Genomic DNA, 18398 nt, shown 5'->3' with positions numbered 1-18398 from the left:
TTTTTTTTTAAAAAAAAAAAAAAAAAAAAAAAAAAAAAAAAAAAACATTAAGGAAAACAATCATTTAATGTGATCTCTGTTAGAACAGAAAACATTACAAAAGAACAGCTAATGATCAGAGCATATTGAAATGAAGATGACCTGGTACACTAATGGGATTTTTGTTATCAGCTATCCAGATTTAAAGAGATTATTCAAGACAAAACTCAAGAACTTGATGTGTGAAAACAGCTGATAAAGTATTAACTGTGTCTGGTAACAGGTTACACAGCACATACACACATTGGTGCTTTTTGCAGTATTTATTTGCAAGACTGTCACACTGAGATTTCTCCTTCCACAATAAATTATTTACTATTATACAGTGTATAGAACAATGGTGAAACATTTCTTGACAACTCAGAAGACAGACATACTGCAAAAGTCCGCGTCTCTGAAAACGAGAAGTGGAGACAACAGCCTCCTTGCATCTTCATTAGCTAGATCCTTTCTCCTGTTTGGAAACAGAATCTTCCACAGGAGTAGCTCCCAAATCTTTGCTCGACTTCTCCTCTTCATTTTCATCCTCTTGAGGGTAAAGATCTGGGTATTTTTGCATGCATTCCTGCATAGCACGGAATTGGTCCACACAGTCTGATCCCTTTATTTCTTCTGTGCTATAGTGGAAACAAGAAAAGGCTGACTTGAACTGTTCCCCACAGGGACCGCTGGCCATTCCACCCAGACATGGGCAGTTCCAATTGATATCTCCATTGGGCAATATCAATCCTGAACAAATAAAAGAGAGAAGTAAAGTTAAGTGCTCCATTCAATAAATTAATTACATTCAACGAAAGCTGCTAGGAAGTATTAAGAATACCGTAGGAGTTCTGTAGCTTCAGGAGTGCACAACACCTTCCATTTCCTGGACTGTTTACTTCACTCTCTGATCTTTATGATCCATCATTGGGCACAAGTTAGAATAGTTGTGTATCTTTGCCTGAATTAAGTCTTTTTCCACTTGCCAGGCTCTGTCAGAGAGGCATGCGAGCCTTAAAATCATGTAACGTAAGAACTTAATTCCTGTATTAAGATTAGAATTCTTTTGAATCAAGCTGGATGAATGCTTTTTCATTGTTTTCAATGAACATAAGACATAAGGTTATGGCATACCTACATGATAAATCTATTCTTTTCCAGATACAACCATTCTCTATACTGTACAGTAGAAAAAGATCAGGAGAGGCACGATGGCAGATCATGCCACAAAACTTGAACACTGGAAGTCAAGCATTCTATTAAAGTAGAAGCTAAATAAGAAAAGTCTGTCTGTGACTTTATACACAACAAAGTCCCTTCCAATTGTCTTTTAATAAAATCCAAGAGTCAGAGCTTCTGCAATTCAACATACTCTAGAATGCTTTGCCCATATGTCCTTCCTGCCTGCAGTTTTCTCTCCCATTAGATGTGGCTCTTTCTGTGACGTTTTGATCTGCAGCTCTGCAGCTTGATGCTGTTCAAGTGAGAAGTTTTCAGGGAACCCTTAAAACATGGCAGTAAGTAACCACATGCTAAGAATAAGCTTATTACAGTATTTAAACACGGAGTTTATTGTTCTGAATCATACAGTTACACAATTTCACTGCAAGGTGCCCCTGATGTAACTAGCTTCTGGCTTTCTATTTCTTCTGTAGTTTAGAAAGGTGATCTAACATGCTATAAATACAGAATGGATAATAAAAAAGAACTATCACCTTCATTCTTCACCACAGCCTTTCAACACCTAGCAAAATACACATATGAGGAATGAATTAATAAGCCGTTCAAACAAGGAGGAAGTGCTTCCTTTAATTTTTACTAGCTTATTACCCAGATAAATGGCACAGTACACTATAATCATTGCATATGTACAACCAGAGAAAGAACAACTTGGGACAGGGTGTCAAAGAGAGAAAAGAGAGAAACCCCTCTTCACAGGCATCAAAAGAATTGATTTTGAATCTTGATAGCATGTATCTGTATTATGTTAGATCTGAGGCAGGCACTCTTTCATCTCAAAATCCTGTGTCAAAAATAGCTGTTTTAGTTCCAGGACCAATACGTACCCACATGCTGTTGCTAGATCAACAGCTTTTGTTAATAGAATACAATACTTTAATTATCCCCAAAGAAAGACCATGAATGATTATAAGGGGAAAGACAAGCAAACTCGGAACGACCACATGTAACATCAACACAGCTTGCATGTATGCATTTACTTAGCCAAACAGGAGGCTACTTTGTTTAGTCATACACACACCACACAAAGTGACTCAACAGTTCAGTGAATGATAAACTCTCTAAGGCTTTGTATGCTCTCCAGATGTGGTTTCTAGAAGAAAAAAAAAGGTTTTCCTCCTCTATTTTGCATTCAGCCTCCAGTTTTTCAGAGGAAACAGGAAAGCACAGAAAAGCAACTGTGAACTTAATGATGCCATCTGATCATTAGCGGTCGTTAGCTCTTCACTTAACAGACCAATAATGGATTTAAGATCTGACAGGAATTAAAAATTCAGATTTTGCTATATTTCTACACACCGTACAGATCAGAGTAAATACTTTTCAAGTTATGCCTCCTCAGACACTGCTTTCCACAAACCATTTGCATGTTTCATCTTCCACCCAAGGCAGTAAAAGATACCATTTGGATTCTATTGCCTGTAAGTGCCTCCGTGAAATTCCCAACAGCTGAAGCACCACTGCCATGACAAAAGCAATGCTAAAGCCCAAAGCAGAGACTGCTTCCATTAAATAGGCAGGTTAGTCACAGCATCACAGTGACACAACTTCTCTGAAAATAGGAGATGGAGGAATTCCTGACAGATATTAAACTGCAGCTTCTAAAAATCTTCCTGAAATAAGACACAGGGACTTGGGAAAGGCTTAGGGGAAAGCAGAGAAAGGAAGAACATTTTTTCTCATCTCAGGTTGAAGGTTGTCAGGTTACCTACTTGTCAACCCTACCATACAGTCAAAAAGCCAGTGAAGGTTACTGCAAAGCCTGAATAGGCAGCACACATCCTTTACTACAAGAAGATATTTCTGTCTCTGTAAGTACAACTGAAGCTATGCTTAACGAAACAAAGTTATGAAAACCAAGTTATTTTAATGACATAAATTAGAACTATGTAGTACATCCGCTAACAAAGCATCCCTTTGCACTACACAGCTGCTAAACTGCGCTTAAATACTGCCCTCTGGGGGTCACAGAGCCACTTGCTTCCAGTTTCTAAGAAAATTTCAGCCTCAGCTGTGAAAGCAATGAAATCATACAAAATGACAAGGCTAAATGGCATAGAAGTATAAAGAAAATAAGAAAAAAAAATCTAAATTCACAGACATTCAGAACATTTTATTAACACAGTCAAAACGTACTTAATCCTGACAGAAAACAAGGTATTTCATCATTACAAATAACCTAAAATACACTTTGTGCAACCAAAATATCACCAGTCATCCAGAAATATTCTGATCTCTTTAGTCTCTTGAACTAGTTCATTTGCAGGTTGGATATACTGTGTGAGAACTGTAACTATCATTTAAAACTTGAAACTTGCCTCTTCTCAAGGCAAGATCCTTACAGCTGAAAGCTGTAATGTGAACTTACCTGTCATGAAATTAAAAGATTACTGATTATTTTACCACTTGTACAGTACAGAATGAGTCATATATGTACAATTTACATTAAGCAGGATACTCAGAGATCACCAAGTTAGGCAACTTGTGCTGCACAGAGGCAGGCAACAAACTCCTAGCAATGACAGTGGCATGTAACTCACTTCAGCCACCTTGAGGATGGCACTTAAGTCATTTGGGATAGTTAAAAAAGACAGTCAGAATGGCTCTAAGTATGTTAATACAAGAAAAGACCATTTTTTTCCCAAATATTTCACTGATATAGGTGAACAGGCGACTTTGAAAGACTATCCAAAAGAAAAAGAAAACACATTTGGAAAGTATGCCATTTGTGCTGTCCCAGTGTGGAAGTTAAGACTGGGAGGAGTCTGACTCTATACTTACTAAACAGTTTTCTAAGTTTACTGAATAAAGTGTTTATTTGCTGAAACCACTGCCCTACTATCTCAGTCTTTAAAAATGAATTAATATCGTTAGGATACGTGGTGCATCAATCTCTACTTCCATTCTGTTCAACTACTGACCTTGTTCTTCATAAGGGTCATCTGGATCGTCTGCAACCAGTTCAGCACTGCTTGGGGTCTCGTGGTCCTCCTTAGTCACGAATATAATTTTGTCTTTTCCTGTCATGTAGGAGACAATAAGCAAAAGATCAGGAAAAGCCGAGACTAAGTAACCTACAGAGAGGCCAACCAGAACACAGTAATGAGATACTCAACACGATGCCCTCATGTTAATATTGAATGAATTGAGCATCTTCAATTACAAGTTGCTGGTTCACAGGGACATGTATATACAGACAAACGAGAAAGTATTCACAGGGAAGGTACTAAAAGTTATAAAAAGACCTGGAAATAAGACCTAGGAGAAAGTCAAAGTATGCTTAAAAAGATCAAGTAGCAATTTATCTAGGAGAACAGCAAATAAAACTGATCCTGTTGTCTTTGTACCACACTCATGTAACTGTAGGAAGTTATTCTCAATATTCAGTAGGAACTGAACAGAAAACTGGACAGAAACTATCAAATTCTTTCCCTCTTAAGTTCCACTTCTCACAGTAAAGTACTGTAACAGCTGTAAATCACTGTACAGTTCACTGAACAGCGAGGTTAAAAAGCTGTTTTAAAATAATCTCAAACTACTGCTCTCTTAGGAGAACAAACTCGGCTGAAGGGGCTGGACAGAAAAGGACTAAAAGTGAAAGGAAAAACTCTCCTGAGCTACAGAAAGTGTTTGGCAGGATACTCATTAAGATCTGCAGTCTCCATTACAGAGTCATGCCATAATTTACAATAATTATGTGAATTAAACAGTGAAGGGCACTTTAATGGTCTAGAACAGGCTATGTTGAAAGGTGCTGTGAACATTACCCAGGGCAGAAAAACAGCAGAGCGTACTTCCTGCTCTTGTGCCACTCTTGATTTAACAAAGTAGGTATGAAGGGGGTGGGGGGGGAAGGGTTGGCTGGCAACCAGGGCAAAGTTTACCAACAACTCTGTAAGGCTGTAAAAAAACCGCTCAAAGGCAAACACAAGCAGAAAAGTACATCAAGTACATCTAACAGAAACTTTTCTGAATGCACAGCTCAGCATTCATTGACTGGAATGAGCTCCCCAAACACTTCCTTTCAATCTCCAAATTCAGAAAGGCCACTACAATGACAAAGCACGTTACAAATTAGCATCCTGTTGTCCTTCAACATGACTCCACAAGAAAACGTTCAGTAATTCCCTCTGCTTTGCGTTCATTCACCTCTTCATCACGTGTGAAAAACAGATAAACCTGGATTCTTTCTAAAAGGAAACTTTTTTTGTCAGCCGTGTGGCATTCCAGCCAGCTTTACAGCTGGGATTTCTTACATGAAATGAACTAGAAATGAGTAAAACATCAGCACTGTTAACTGTAACGTGACCTATAATCCCATCACTGCAGCTGCACCACAAACTATAACTGCAGTCATTATAACTGCAGCTGCCATTCTACAAAATTTAATAAGGCAACTGACAGACCCGGTAAAGACACAAAATGTTGTTAATGCAAGTTAAAAACATAGGGCAAAGAGAACCGTAAGTTACCACAGTATATAATCAGCATCCAACGTGCCAAAGTTCGTCCTTCCAAAGCAACACTTAGAAGACTCTTTGCAGCTCGGAACTCCAGATATTTCACCAAAGGGGGGAAAATACATCCCCCACGTAAGAAAGTGGTCAAAACTCGTTAAGCATCACGACCAATACAGCTCCGTGTAGAAGCAGCTTCACCCTGCCCGCCTCAGCGCTCTCCGTGGCTGGGCACACGGGATCTGCCCGCTGCGGCCGGCAGCCTAACGACTACGGGAGCAGAACGGGACTCAGCCTCGGCCCGGCTGTGCCCCACTCGGTCGCGGCCTCTCCAGCGCGGCCCGCCCCGCAGCTTCCCGCCCGCTGCGGACGCCTCTCCACCCCTGGAGCCGCGCCGCCCCCACGCCTCAGAGAGAGCCGCCGCGTGACATTGGGAGGACGCCGGCGCGCACCTTCTTGCCTGCAGTAGGACATGGCGGAGCCGCCCGCTGCCTTCCCGCTCGGTACGCCCGCAGACCGGCTCCGCCGCCGTCCTGCGTCCTTCCCGCCCGCCCCGCTCCTCCTCCGCCAGCACTGCCGCGGCGCCGCTCAGCTCCACGCCGTGACCTCTGACCTCCGGAAACACACGCGGTGGCCCGTGACATCCGGAAGCGCACGCCCTGACCTCCTTCGCCAGCTGCCGCGCGGCCTCTCCGAAGCGGGAAAGGAGCAGCCAATCCGGGCAGAGCGCGCCTCGGCGCTGGACTACACCTCCCGGCGTGCCTTGCGCGCGCCGCGTGGGAACTACGTGTTCCGGCGTGCACCGCGGTAGCGGCAGAGCGGGGAGAGCTTGCGGAGAGGTGGCTGTGGGTGTGTCTGCTGGTGAGCGGCTGTTGCCGGCGGGCTCTGCGGGCTGCTGGAGGAAAGAAGCTGAAGATGTCGAGGAATGTAAGTTAGAGCGCTGCGTGCGGCGGGCTGCCCGCTCCCGTTGTCCCCTTGCGTGAGGCGGGGTGCCCCGAGCGGCTGTCACGTCTCGCACGGCTCCTGCAGAGCGGCTTCGCCTCCTGCCCTCGCTTGCCGTTACTGCTTGGCTGCCTCCAGAGCTCTGGTGCTCCTCACGCCCTGCGGTGTTGGTTTTCTAACGTAGCAGCGCCCAGGGCGGCAGCGGCGGTTTGTTCTGAGGTCTCTTCTCGTATCCCAGGGTGCAGTGATTGTATGGTGTGCTGGCGCTTGGAAACGAAACGTGTTATTTATAGCTGTGCTGTAGCTGGTCTGGAATTTGGGAGTATTGCTCAGTTATTCACTGGGTGTGGATACCAAGTAGGGAACGTAGAGACAGGCTGAAGGGTGTGTGAAGGGATGTGCTGAGCTGCTGTTATAGCCGTTGTTTTCCTCTGTTAAGGTTTATTTATTGACTGTATTTCTGATGTCAACATTGTGGTAAGGCATTTAATAAGTGTGGGGAGGTTTAGGTCCAGTGCAAATGGTGCTGTTTAGCAGTGGTTAAGCAGTTTAGCAAAGGTAAAAAGCTTGTTCTGAAACACACTGTCCCCTTTTATACCAGTGTTACATTTTTGGTTTATCTCCAACAGTTCTCTGATACAGGAAGCAAAAAAGAACATGTCAAAATCACAAGTGAGGCCAAGCCAGGGTTCCTGGAGAGGCTCAGCGAGACTTCTGGAGGCATGCTCATAGGACTCGGGACATTTCTTCTGTCCTTCTACCTTCTTTTTACCAATGAAGTAAGTGAAATACTATCAGTGTTTATATACAGCTGTAAAATGGTAATGCCACGGTGACATTCAACTAGTTTTGCATGTATAGGGTCGCAGAAATGGTCGTGCTGAAGTTTTATTACTTCATCAGTAGGAAGAGAGCAATGTGCCTGGAGAGGCTGATGCTTATGCTTGGGATGTAAGAATGAACATAGAGCCAGAGATATTGCTGTGGAACAGCGTGTGATAGAGACAGTGGCAGTGTATGATGAGAATTAAGATCCTAAACCTATGAGCTCCTGGAGAAACAGGCTGTAGGACTATTGAAAGAAGCTGAATGAACCAGCCATGTTCAGTTCTTCTGTCTCTATCTTGAGATAACGTAGAGAACTCATTTTTAGAGCTGTTGGAATTTTGCTAAAGGAATTAATATTCAACGTTGCAAAAGTGAGGGTGTTAATTAATCTCATTGTTACTTTGTTTTGGTTTTGGACTTGGAGGAGAATGGTGAATTGCGAGTGTGCTTTTCAGTTTATGCCTTGAGGATGGACATCTGAGAAGTCCTTGGGGTCTGCAGATCACTTGTCTTCTACCATTTTCACAGAATAATGACGTGCCATTGATTCTCCACAACTTGATTTTGCTTTTCTTGACTACAGGGACGAGCTTTGAGGACAGCTAAATCTCTTGATGAGGGACTTTCTCTTGTGATCCCTCTTGACAACATTCACAGCGTGTCTCAACAGAATGAGGGGAGTCTGGTGCACTTAGCTGGCGCTCTGAGCACAGCAAAGGTAAATAAAACTAGCATCTTGGATATGGGAGAATCTCAAGTTTGGAGGGATTGGAGTGTTGAAATACTCACAGATACCTCACTAATTCCTACTGACTTGTGTTTTCTTTGTATTTCCAATAGCCTTTGTTTGATCCCAGCTATGGGCTGTCCGTCCAGGCTGTCAAGCTGAAGCGCAAAGTGGAAATGTACCAGTGGGTAGAATATGAAGATTCCAGGTGAATGAAACAGATCTTTAAATGTTGTATTAACAGGGTCAATTGAAACAGGTATTCTGCATTGAGCTGGTGTGTGTGTGTGTGTGTGTGTGTGTGTGCTATTTGGCTTCTCACTTCACCCTTTTTCTTTGCAGGGAGTATGAAGAAAATGGTGAGATCAAGAAAGAGACAAAGTACTCATATGGTAAGTTGATCAACAGAAAATCCTTTTGTTTTTATGCCTGTAGCTTTGGGCTTTCCTGTGTATCTGTCTTGAATTTGTTGAAAAACATCTGGTTTTTTTTTTTTGTTGGGAAAGAAAACTATATAAAGAAATAAGCAAAGATTCTGTTTGCTAAGTGAATGGCAGCATGTTGAGAGTTTTAGTGTTCATATAAGCTAATGAAAACCTCCAGCACCTTCTGATGTGTGTTGTGGCATTTGGCAAATGCTTTTTTGGCAGGAGGAGAACTGGAACTTCTAATCTACCTGATGGTGGAAAAATACTCTGAGTCATCGTATCTCTGGAGCTTATTCTCTGTGCTTCATTTATCCCCAGCTAAAGCCTATGGACATGTATGTGGGTGTGCAGTGATTTCTGGGTGTGATCATAAGAATTCTCCAGCTCAGTGAAGCATGAGACCCTGCAGCACAGAGATAACTAAGGAGCAAAGCTAGTGCTATGAGGAACAGCCATTAAAGAACAACAAAAAAAAGCTATGCTCTCAGAATTGATGGATTCTGTCCAGTTGAAGTCTTTATATTACCAGGTGTTGTGGATTGGCCTTGACTGGCAGCCAAACAGCACACAGCTGGTAGCTTGTTTCAACTGCAGTGGGGCTGGAGGAGACGATAGGAAGAAGAACAAGAGCTTGTCAAGTCAGACAGGGAGATCTCTTACCATCGTGGGCAAAACAAACTTGTTTTGGGGAGGGCTAACATATTGTCAACAAAATTAAATACTTAATTAGTGATTTGGGTAGTAGCAAAGCACAGTTACTCCCACTGTTTCCAGGTTCAGATTCACTTCAGACATCTCTACCCTTGTTATTGCTTCAGGTTTCACTCGGTGCTTTAAGTGAGGCAGGGAGCAGTGTGTGGGTGGGTTTGCAGTCTCTCTGCTACTCATTACACCTCATGCTTCTTCCCTACTCCAGTGTGGGGAGGCCACAGATGCCAACCCTGCAGCCCTCCTCACAGGTACCAGAATTTTGACACACAAACCTGGTACACTAGAATATCCTTCACAATGATCTCCACTCTAGTGTTTAGCCAAACTCTCTTCCTTCCTCTCCTCTTCTCTGTGGAAGCATAGAGCATTGTGTTTAGTGCAGAGACTGCTCAAAAAAGGGGACTCTAGTTTTGTAGGAGTTGCAAGAAACCTACTTATACCTATAAGTACTACTTACAAGGAATGTGCTCTGTAGTGTGGAGAGGCTGCTGTGGCCTGAATCAAAGCAGTGCTATGCGTCTGTGACAGTGGCATGTACAGATATCTTCTGTTTTACTTGACTGCACTGAAATCTGCTAGCTCTGGCAGAAATCCCAGCTTTTCCTTGCTTGCTCCCAAAGTGAGGAGCCAGAAATTGAAGCCTGATCAAGGAAGATGCCAATGGCAAATCTCCCACCATGCAAAGCTGAGTTATAATTTTATTCCTAAAGTTCCTTTTTTTCCTGAGTCCATCCATTTGTTGTTACTATATTATGAGATCAGATTTAAGTATCATTATAGACTATCCCATCAGGTACCTTGATGTTAAAAAAAAAAAAGTGTAGTTTGGAACTGATTCATTGATTTAGAGGTGTCATCAGTAACTAAGATCCAAGTGGCAGTTATTGCTCTCTTCTCACCCTTCAATATCGTTTTCCTTAGATACTGAATGGAAATCCGAAGTTGTGAACAGCAGGAATTTTGATCGAGAAATAGGACACAAAAATCCTAGGTAATTTACCACCAACACAGTCCCTCTAGATTCTGTCAATGTATCAGACTGATGATGAGAACTCAATGATAAATCTTCATGATGTAGCAAAGTAAATGGAAACTCTTTGTCTTTTTGCAGTTGGGAGAAATTAGGTGTAGATAGCAGTTCAAAGCTGCCTAATGGAGCCAGAATGCAACATTTCTGATGGAATGCTGCTCATTAAATGGCTTACATCAGGTTGCTATTTTACTGCTGAGCCACATGGATTGCATAGGGGAGAACTGAATGGGTTTCTTTTTGACTTTGGCTAGTTCTTCTATTAAAAAGAGAGTGAGAATAGCAAGCATCCCGCAAGCTTGCCATACCACTTGCATGCTGCTCTTCTAAGCTAGCATGTATGAACTCAGGCTTATTTATAGCAATTGCCCACATATAACCAGTTTTGTATTTCTCTCAGCTGCAGCATTTTAATTATGTACACTGTGCCATTTTTAGCTTTAAGTTTAATCTTGCTTGCCATCCTCACAGCACGTGTTTGGTTCCTTAGAGTGCAGGATACCATTTGGCAAAAAAACCCAAACAGGACTTAAATGAAACTTAGAACTCCAGCTAACGTCCATAACTTTATTTTGGTACCGTGGGCTCATCTGAATAAACTGCCCATTATTTGGAAGTTTTATCTTGAGAAGAAAAATGAAGACCTGTATTTTTGGTTATAAATCCCAAATAACAAAGACCTGTTAAGATGAGAGGGAATGCAAAAAGGATGCACAGATGGCAAACCTTGTCTCTCTTCTCCAAACACATTTTTTTTGCTCCAAGCATTTTCCAGTAAATCCAAATTTACATTTGAACATAGGGAATATTTTTTATTAGTACTATTGCAATATAGCATTAAAAAGTGCCACATCTAAGAACAGTTCCACTAATTATAGTGGTACAAACCTAAGAGTCTTAACTGTGGTGGATCCTTGCCTGAAACAGAACTGTAAATGCAGACGTGCTCTGCTTTAGAACTCATACATAGCATTAATGAGTCTATTTGAAGTGTGTGCTGCACATCTTCCTTCTGCCTATCCATCTTATCTGTTTATGTGATTTAGACAATTTTGAAAATAAAATCTGTTATTTACTGCCAAGGGCAATCCAGTAGGACTGCTTATGAAAATGAAGTCAAGTCTAAGGAAAGGGATCCAGAATTGGGAATTTAGGTACTTGGCCACAATGCAGAGGTATCCTTATTTGGACAAGGTTTGTGATCTAGATTTCTTTAGCAGATAAGTTAAATATTGCAAGTATTCATCTGGGAATGTGATTAATTCATTGTCACTCAAGAAACATAGAGTCAGTGCAGAAAAAGCTAGTGAGTTCCTATGGTGTGAGTAGAAAGTTGGTCTGGGTGATGAGATGGTCATATCTTGACCTAATTTATTTTAATGGTTCCAACGCTGTAAAGTCAGGATGCAATTTCTCAAGGATTTGTTCTCACATCCATTTAGTTCTTTGAGTTTAATCCTGCTGTTTGACACAGCACCTTTGATGTGCTTTGTATTAAATACTGTAAAGCAGTGGTTTGATCATAATTACAGAGCTAATCAGGAGCTCTTTCTGCTCCCCAGTGCGATGGCTGTGGAGTCCTTTACTGCCGTTTCTCCTAACGTCCAGGTTGGCAGCTTTGTCCTTTCCAAAGGTAAGAATTGCTTTGTGCTGACTTTGTGTTGTTTGTTCCAATAGCTGCAAACTTCACGTATTTCTACAGCAGTGATTGTTACAAGAGATAATCAGGAAGCCAGCCTTCAAACTGGCTGTTAAACACCAGACCTCAGCTTGGTTCTTTGTTCTGCTTAGGTCTTGTGGATAAGATTGATGACTTCAAGCAGCTCAGCTTGGCGCACCTTGAGGATCCACATGCTGATGTTACCAGGGGAGGAGATTATTTTTACCACAGTGAGAACCCCAGGCGTCCAGAAGTAAGATGAGAAAGATAAAACCAAAGCAGCAATTACTATTGTGTGAAAAAAGAGTGCTGGGGTATGTCCCATTTCTTTTTAAACATTAAAGAATTTGGAGTGCAGAGCATCGCCAGGACAGAACCATTAGTATGAGTCTCTCCCTTGCAGGAAGCTTCTCATCCTGCTTGCACCTTCATTTTCTGTTTTTGTTTCTTTTTTTGTTTGCCATGCTTTTAGATGGAACAACATTGGATGATGTTGGGAGGTGGTTTCTACTTCTGCCTTACTGAGGACAAATTTGTTCCCAGTTAGTGCTGCCTGCCCTTCTTTGCCAACAAATGAAATAGCAAGGGATGAACATAGGATCTATTTGATGTTAATGTGTTCCTGCACCTAAATCAGAGAGAATATTGCGAAGAAACATTTCAGCTGTCTTGTTTTAGGTATCAACTAGGCCCCCAAAAAACGCAGCCTGGCAATCCTAATGGTATCCTCTGGTTTGTCATGAGTGCTCGAGAAAAGTGATGATACAAAGAGTGTTCCCATTAAGCTTTCTTTCCTGTGATTCTCCTTTGTAAATAAAACTCTCTGTTGATTTCCAATATTATCCTTACTTTAGGTGGGAGACCTTCGTGTCTCATTCTTCTACGCTGGTCTAAGTGGACATGACCCCCACCTGGGCTCTCCTGATAAGGTAGATCTTCAGCTCCTTGTGTTATCCATGCTGTGTCCCCAACTCAGTAACCAGTAACATTCTTTGCCTTTCTTCCAAGGTGACTGTGATTGCTCGGCAGAAAGGTGATCAGCTCGTTCCATATCACACCAAGTCTGGAGATGTTCTCCAGATGCTCTACTCTGGGGATCTCTCTGTCGAGGTAAGATATCACACTCCATCACTGAAAGGTTGGAATTGCAGATGGTAGTGAAGCAGCAGCAGTGAAATAAGCTTTAATTCTCCTTCGGGCCTATTACAGAAGAGGAGATGTAAACTTTGGCTTTTGTCTGTGCTGTATCGAGGTCAAAACATTTATAGCCTGTGTTTTCCTTCCCAGTTTCTGCATGTTTTTGTGTTGGCTGCAAAATGCTGTACTTCACCTGTTAGCAGTATATAATTTGGCTATAGTTACTTCTGTTCTTTTTTCCCTTTTTAGAAGTAGCTATGGCTAAAGTAATTGTATAAAAAAAAAAATAAGTCAGCTTGTGTTTCTGCTATTGAACATCATTTGCTCTAAAAACTGTTTCTGTGTCTTCTCCTTTTGGTTAGATTTGATTTTTGGTAGCTTCCTTCTTGCCCAAAAACACACACATGCTTTTGAAAAGGTCATAAACAAGAAAAGTAAAAATCAGGCTTTAATTAAACAAATCATAGGGGATGTATCCACTCTTCAGCCTCTCTTAACAGGGAGTTTAGGCTTGTTTGAAATGTTTATTGCTACTCTGACTGAGAAAGAACCTTCAGGCAGTTCATAATGCTCCAATAAATCCTGCATGCTCAGGCAATTTGGTGATTCACTGACTCCTTCTAGTAGGTTGATTTCCTTTCATGATTGCTTTGTGCCCTGCTGTAGAAGTCCCAGATGTCAGGAATGTACAAGATCTGCCAAAAGCAGACAAAAAGGCTTTATTTTTTTTCCAGAGTTGAAAGGGAGCAGCAGTAGAATCAGCTCTCTGCTGTGAGCTCTGAACCTTCGTTAATTACAATTTCATTTCATTGGAAATGAACTAAAAATGAATAAATTATAGAGTCCTTAGGAATACAAGTTGTCAGTCAGTCATTTCTGTATCTTTCCCACGAGTGCTTTATTATTTCTGGGCCACCTGCATGTGTATTTTTTATATAGGAAGAGGGGCATTCTTGCAAAAAGGTGCTTTAAGTTGGTGAAATATACACAAACCTTTTTATCTTCACTTTCCTGCACACTGCTTGTTTTTCACATGCACCTTTCCTTCAGCCATCAGTGGATCTTGCTGCCTTTTCTGTCTTGCTGCAAACGTAACAAAATCAGGTGTTTCTTTCATGTTACTGCTGTCTTATTTCCCACAATAATGAGCACTGAAACTCTATGCTTTCTGCTGTGATTACAGAGAGTGCCTGAGGGTGCCTATCTTAATATAGATAAATGCAGGTTTCCTTTGTGCTGCACTTTGAAATCTCGTGTAGTGTGCTTGGATATTGATGTAAAAAAGACCCTGAGGAATGAGCTGCATTGTGTCTTCTACTGTTGGCTCTGACTTGCTTTCATAATATACTGGAAATAGATGGATCTCAAGAGAACTTAAGTATCATTAGGTGCACCCTGTTACTTGCTTTCAGGAGGTGTTTCAGAAGGAGCATGAGAGTAACACCATGAAGACCTGGGCCCTCCGTGCAGCAGGCTGGCTGACAATGTTTGTAGGCATCAGCCTGATGACCCGGATTGTTTACACTTTGGGTAGGTTGGTGACAGAAAGCTAAAATGATTTAGAAATAGGATCATAATCTGTAGTGTCCTATGTTGCTCATGTGTGAAATGAATTTATTTGGAGGCCAGGAGGAATCTTGTTTCTCTGATCTTTGGTTGGATTCAGTCTGAAAGTTACTATAAAAATTGTAGATAAACAGCAGCTCAGCACCGTATGACTGCTTTGTGAAGATAAATAACCTCTTACCTCTCTGCCAGTCTCAGAGGCTCCCAGCCCCATGCTATCTGAAATTAGAAGCCAGAGCACAAGTTGGGCTGCTTCTTTCAAGTCTTGCTCTAGCTTCTGCAGTCCACCCACTGTCTACACACATATACAAGTGGTCTCCCCTCACCAGGTCTTAATTAGTGGTTACATAATAACTTGTCTTTGTATTCAGCAGTACTGTGAGCGCTGCAGAGAAAGTTTTGGTTTTTCTCTTTGATTTAGAGGAATGCTGGAATAAAAGCTTACAGAAAAGTAGGATGATGCCTCAAACTTTGAACATCAAAGCTATCATTTTTCTTTAGTATTCTGTGCACTGTTTTTTATTATTATCTGCATACAGGCAAATGCAAGATCTATTATTGCCAGAAATTGCTTTTAGCCTGCAAATCTTCATTGCCATCAATTTGTTCCATAGCTGCAAGACTAATAGTCTGTGTTGCCTCATAAGCCTTGAATAAGACTTCAGACTTATTCTGTCTCTTTAGACAGACTTCCTGTCTAAAGAGATGAGGATGCTCTTGTCTTAGATGTTTATTTATCGATGCCTTGAGGATGCTCTCCTGAAATGCCTTATGCAGTGCCCTACTTGAGTTTGATTGCAATAGTTTGTGCGAATCCTTGGCATAAGCAAGGAGTCCTTGCAAATGACAATCAACTGTTTTCTTCCTTTAATTCTCTCTGCAGTGGACTGGTTTCCTGTTGTTCGAGATCTGGTTAACATCGGATTGAAAGCTTTTGCCTTCTGTGTGGCCAGCTCACTCTCACTTCTGACTATCTCCATTGGCTGGCTCTTCTATCGCCCTGTCTGGGCTTTGCTGATTGGGTTGCTCTCTGTAGTTCCAATTGTGGTCGCAAAATCCCGGATTCCACCAAAGAAGCATCAGTGAGAAAGAGGTACCCGGGTTCTGCACTGTATCCTGGTTAGAAGCTTTTTAAGTGCATTTCTGTTCTGGTTACATTGCTTACAGTACATCGTGGTTCAACAGTGTGAGCCCAGATTTGGAGAGGGGTTTGAGTGTGGCTGTTGATAAATGTGTCATCTGAGAAAGAGATTACTATGGAATGCTACTAGTAGGAATTCAGTGACACTGACTTCAGGAAAAAATAACAAAAACATTGGAGAGCATCTGTATTCATTATAAGTCAGTGTAAAAGTACCATTTATCTTTCATCTGTTACGAATTCACTCTGATTTGAGAACTGGCAAATTCTCATTGGCAGGTGGGGCACCTTGTGTATTGTGGACAAAGTGCCAGCTTCATCGCATGGACTGGTGTGAAATCCTTGGGAAATACATGTGTGTACCTGCCTCTGACTGTCCCTCCTTCTGCTACTTTTTCTCACTTGGACAATCATGTATACTGCGTTGGCTAAAGTGTTTGAAAGTGCATTGTTAGAGGAAAAACAACTTTTGACACAATACTTCAGTAACGTGGATTCATTTGAGCTGGGGATTTTGAAAGTAACTTGGAATCTCCAGTGGCCAGGTTAGCAGTGCTCTGAGGCAGGGAAGATATGTCAGAGAGCAGAGACTTTTCTCAATTTTTAAAGAGGTCTGAAGCTGTTCTTGGGTAAGCACCCGAAATGGTGGAGTTCTGTAAAAACACTGAATTGCTCTTATTTAAGGAGATACTCAGAGGTCACTTGCCTTTAATTTTAAAAATAAAACCTGCTGCCTTGAAGTACAATTGATTAACTTCTATCGTTGAATACATATTCTTTAAAATATTTGGTTTTGCTGTATGTAGTTTGTTTTTTTTGAATTTTGCTTGCCAAGAACCATGAAAATATTCCATGAAATTAAATAATGAACACATTTCTGCCTGATTAGATTTCATAGACATTAGTAGCTTGAATTTTGAGCTTTGTATCATGTTAATACAGCTTCCTGTTGTGTTGCAATGGCTCAAGCTTACAGGTTTCTGCTGTAAATAGTTCTTGAGTTGAGGCAGTGTTGTTGTGTTTTGAAGTCTCTCTAGATAGCTCGTTTGGCTTCCAGGTGTGCCCTACCAACATGTTTTTCCTTCTGTAAGTACACATAATTCAGTACAAAAATGTCTTCATTGAATACATTTTTTGAAGGAGAATTATGACTATATTCCCCATACCAAAGGAAATTTGCTTCTATGTATGTTCAAGTTAATGTTTCCTAAAAATATTACTACATGGGAGGTCAGGTTTATAAATCATAAACGTTTTGAGATGTAATTTATATTATTAGCTTCAATTTCCTTTAATTCTTAGTATTCTTGTGGTCTCGTGTTTTCAATTTCACCCTTTCTGCTGGTGAAAGCAGCAGCAGTGAGTGAAAGGCAGGGCACGAAGCTGACCTGTGTTAGTGACCCAGCAGTCTCTATCTGCTGCTCTTTCTCCATGCACTCCACTGGGGAGAAAAATGGAAGTTTTGAACAGCTGTTCTACCAATGATGCAGGAAACTAATCAGCATTGCCATATTGGAGATGGTGCAATTTTCTACAGAAGTGCTGAGCTTTTTGTATATTTAATAAAACACCATTTTCAGAAAGTTGGTCTGTAGGCTTCTTTTTCATTACCTTTAAGCACTGCCTATTTCATGTCTAGGAACAACAGCCAAGTGCGTGGAGGATTAGTTTGTAACTCTGGATGAACACGTTTTCCACTGTTGGTGGAGGCAAATGTGCAGATGGGTTTTGTGTAACCTGTAACCTCACAGCTGTCATCTGGTCCACATGCTTGATGATAAGGCTGATTCCAGCCTACCAGTGATGTTTTTACTCCTCTTCTTTGCTCTTAAGAAATAGTTTCCTTGCCTCCATGGGATCATCTGAGAAGTATGGTCATTTGACTTGACTGGAATCAACTTTTTTAAGAGAGTGGAGGCTTACTTATGCATTCAGCAGTTTAGAACATTTTCATCTTACATGCTCATCTGCACACAGAAACATGCAAAACTGAAGAACTTAATGTTTCCCAGGGTAGGTATCCAGGTGGAGCCAAAGCCCTTTCATTGCATGTACACAAATATTTCTATCGAAACAACTGAAGCAGTATCTTCCTTACCTGCTCAGCACAATCTGGCAGAATGTGTATCTGCCTGTCAATAACTGTTCCCTTCTGCTTTGCTCTCCCCTAAACTGTATCTACTCATCTTTTGCATGCTTGGTTTGAGAGAGCTGTCTGAACTCATAACTTCGTGCATTTAAGTACGGTCAGGAAGTGCTGAGTCACTGTGGTACAGCTGCTGCCAGCTCCCTTTTGAAGCAAATGAAACATTACTGATGCCAGCTGGACTTGGATCCTCGCATTCAAAATACTCACAGTGTACCCTGCGTAACTGTGTGACCCTTGGCACTGAAGGAACTCTGGTCTCTCCCATCCCCTGAAATTTCATCACTTGATGTGAGATTTTTTTTTCCTTGAAGTCTTCTGAGCAATCATGCCTACCCACCAAACCCAGTGTTTTTGTTTTAGAAGTC

The 18398-nt window shown here is 41.5% G+C and overlaps 2 protein-coding genes across 5 annotated transcripts; one reads left to right on the top strand and one right to left on the bottom strand.

The window, feature by feature from the left end:
- Nucleotides 1-287: 287 nt before the first annotated feature.
- CHCHD4 (coiled-coil-helix-coiled-coil-helix domain containing 4) lies at nt 288-6267 on the bottom strand. 2 transcript variants are annotated; one of them, XM_042823852.1, is made up of 3 exons: nt 6167-6267; nt 4179-4277; nt 288-768 (listed from the first exon to the last, which is right to left on the bottom strand). In XM_042823852.1, exons 1-3 carry the CDS (start codon nt 6186-6188, stop codon nt 476-478), a joined length of 414 nt encoding a protein of 137 aa, XP_042679786.1. In that variant the 5' UTR covers nt 6189-6267; the 3' UTR covers nt 288-475. The 2 variants fall into 2 exon arrangements, with proteins under 2 accessions (XP_042679786.1, XP_042679787.1); XM_042823853.1 differs by lacking the exon at nt 6167-6267 and adding an exon at nt 5730-5960.
- A 253-nt stretch (nt 6268-6520) lies between these two features.
- TMEM43 (transmembrane protein 43) lies at nt 6521-17468 on the top strand. 3 transcript variants are annotated; one of them, XM_042823809.1, is made up of 13 exons: nt 6521-6641; nt 7286-7435; nt 8068-8202; nt 8325-8419; nt 8554-8603; nt 10272-10341; nt 11943-12013; nt 12172-12293; nt 12895-12969; nt 13049-13150; nt 14590-14707; nt 15627-15836; nt 16164-17468. In XM_042823809.1, the coding sequence occupies exons 1-12, from the start codon at nt 6630-6632 to the stop codon at nt 15827-15829; spliced, it is 1203 nt and encodes a 400-aa protein (XP_042679743.1). In that variant the 5' UTR covers nt 6521-6629; the 3' UTR covers nt 15830-15836; nt 16164-17468. The 3 variants fall into 3 exon arrangements, with proteins under 3 accessions (XP_042679743.1, XP_042679744.1, XP_042679742.1); XM_042823810.1 differs by having other exon boundaries at nt 15627-15862; XM_042823808.1 differs by having other exon boundaries at nt 15627-17468.
- The last annotated feature ends 930 nt before the right edge of the window (nt 17469-18398 follow it).

Source organism: Centrocercus urophasianus, unplaced genomic scaffold (assembly GCF_019232065.1).
Source record: "Centrocercus urophasianus isolate 14NV4802_14NV808 unplaced genomic scaffold, USGS_Curo_1.0 seq_22, whole genome shotgun sequence".
NCBI lineage: Eukaryota > Metazoa > Chordata > Aves > Galliformes > Phasianidae > Centrocercus > Centrocercus urophasianus.
Note: the sequence above shows the minus strand (reverse complement) of the source record. Positions and strands in the feature narration are given on the sequence as shown.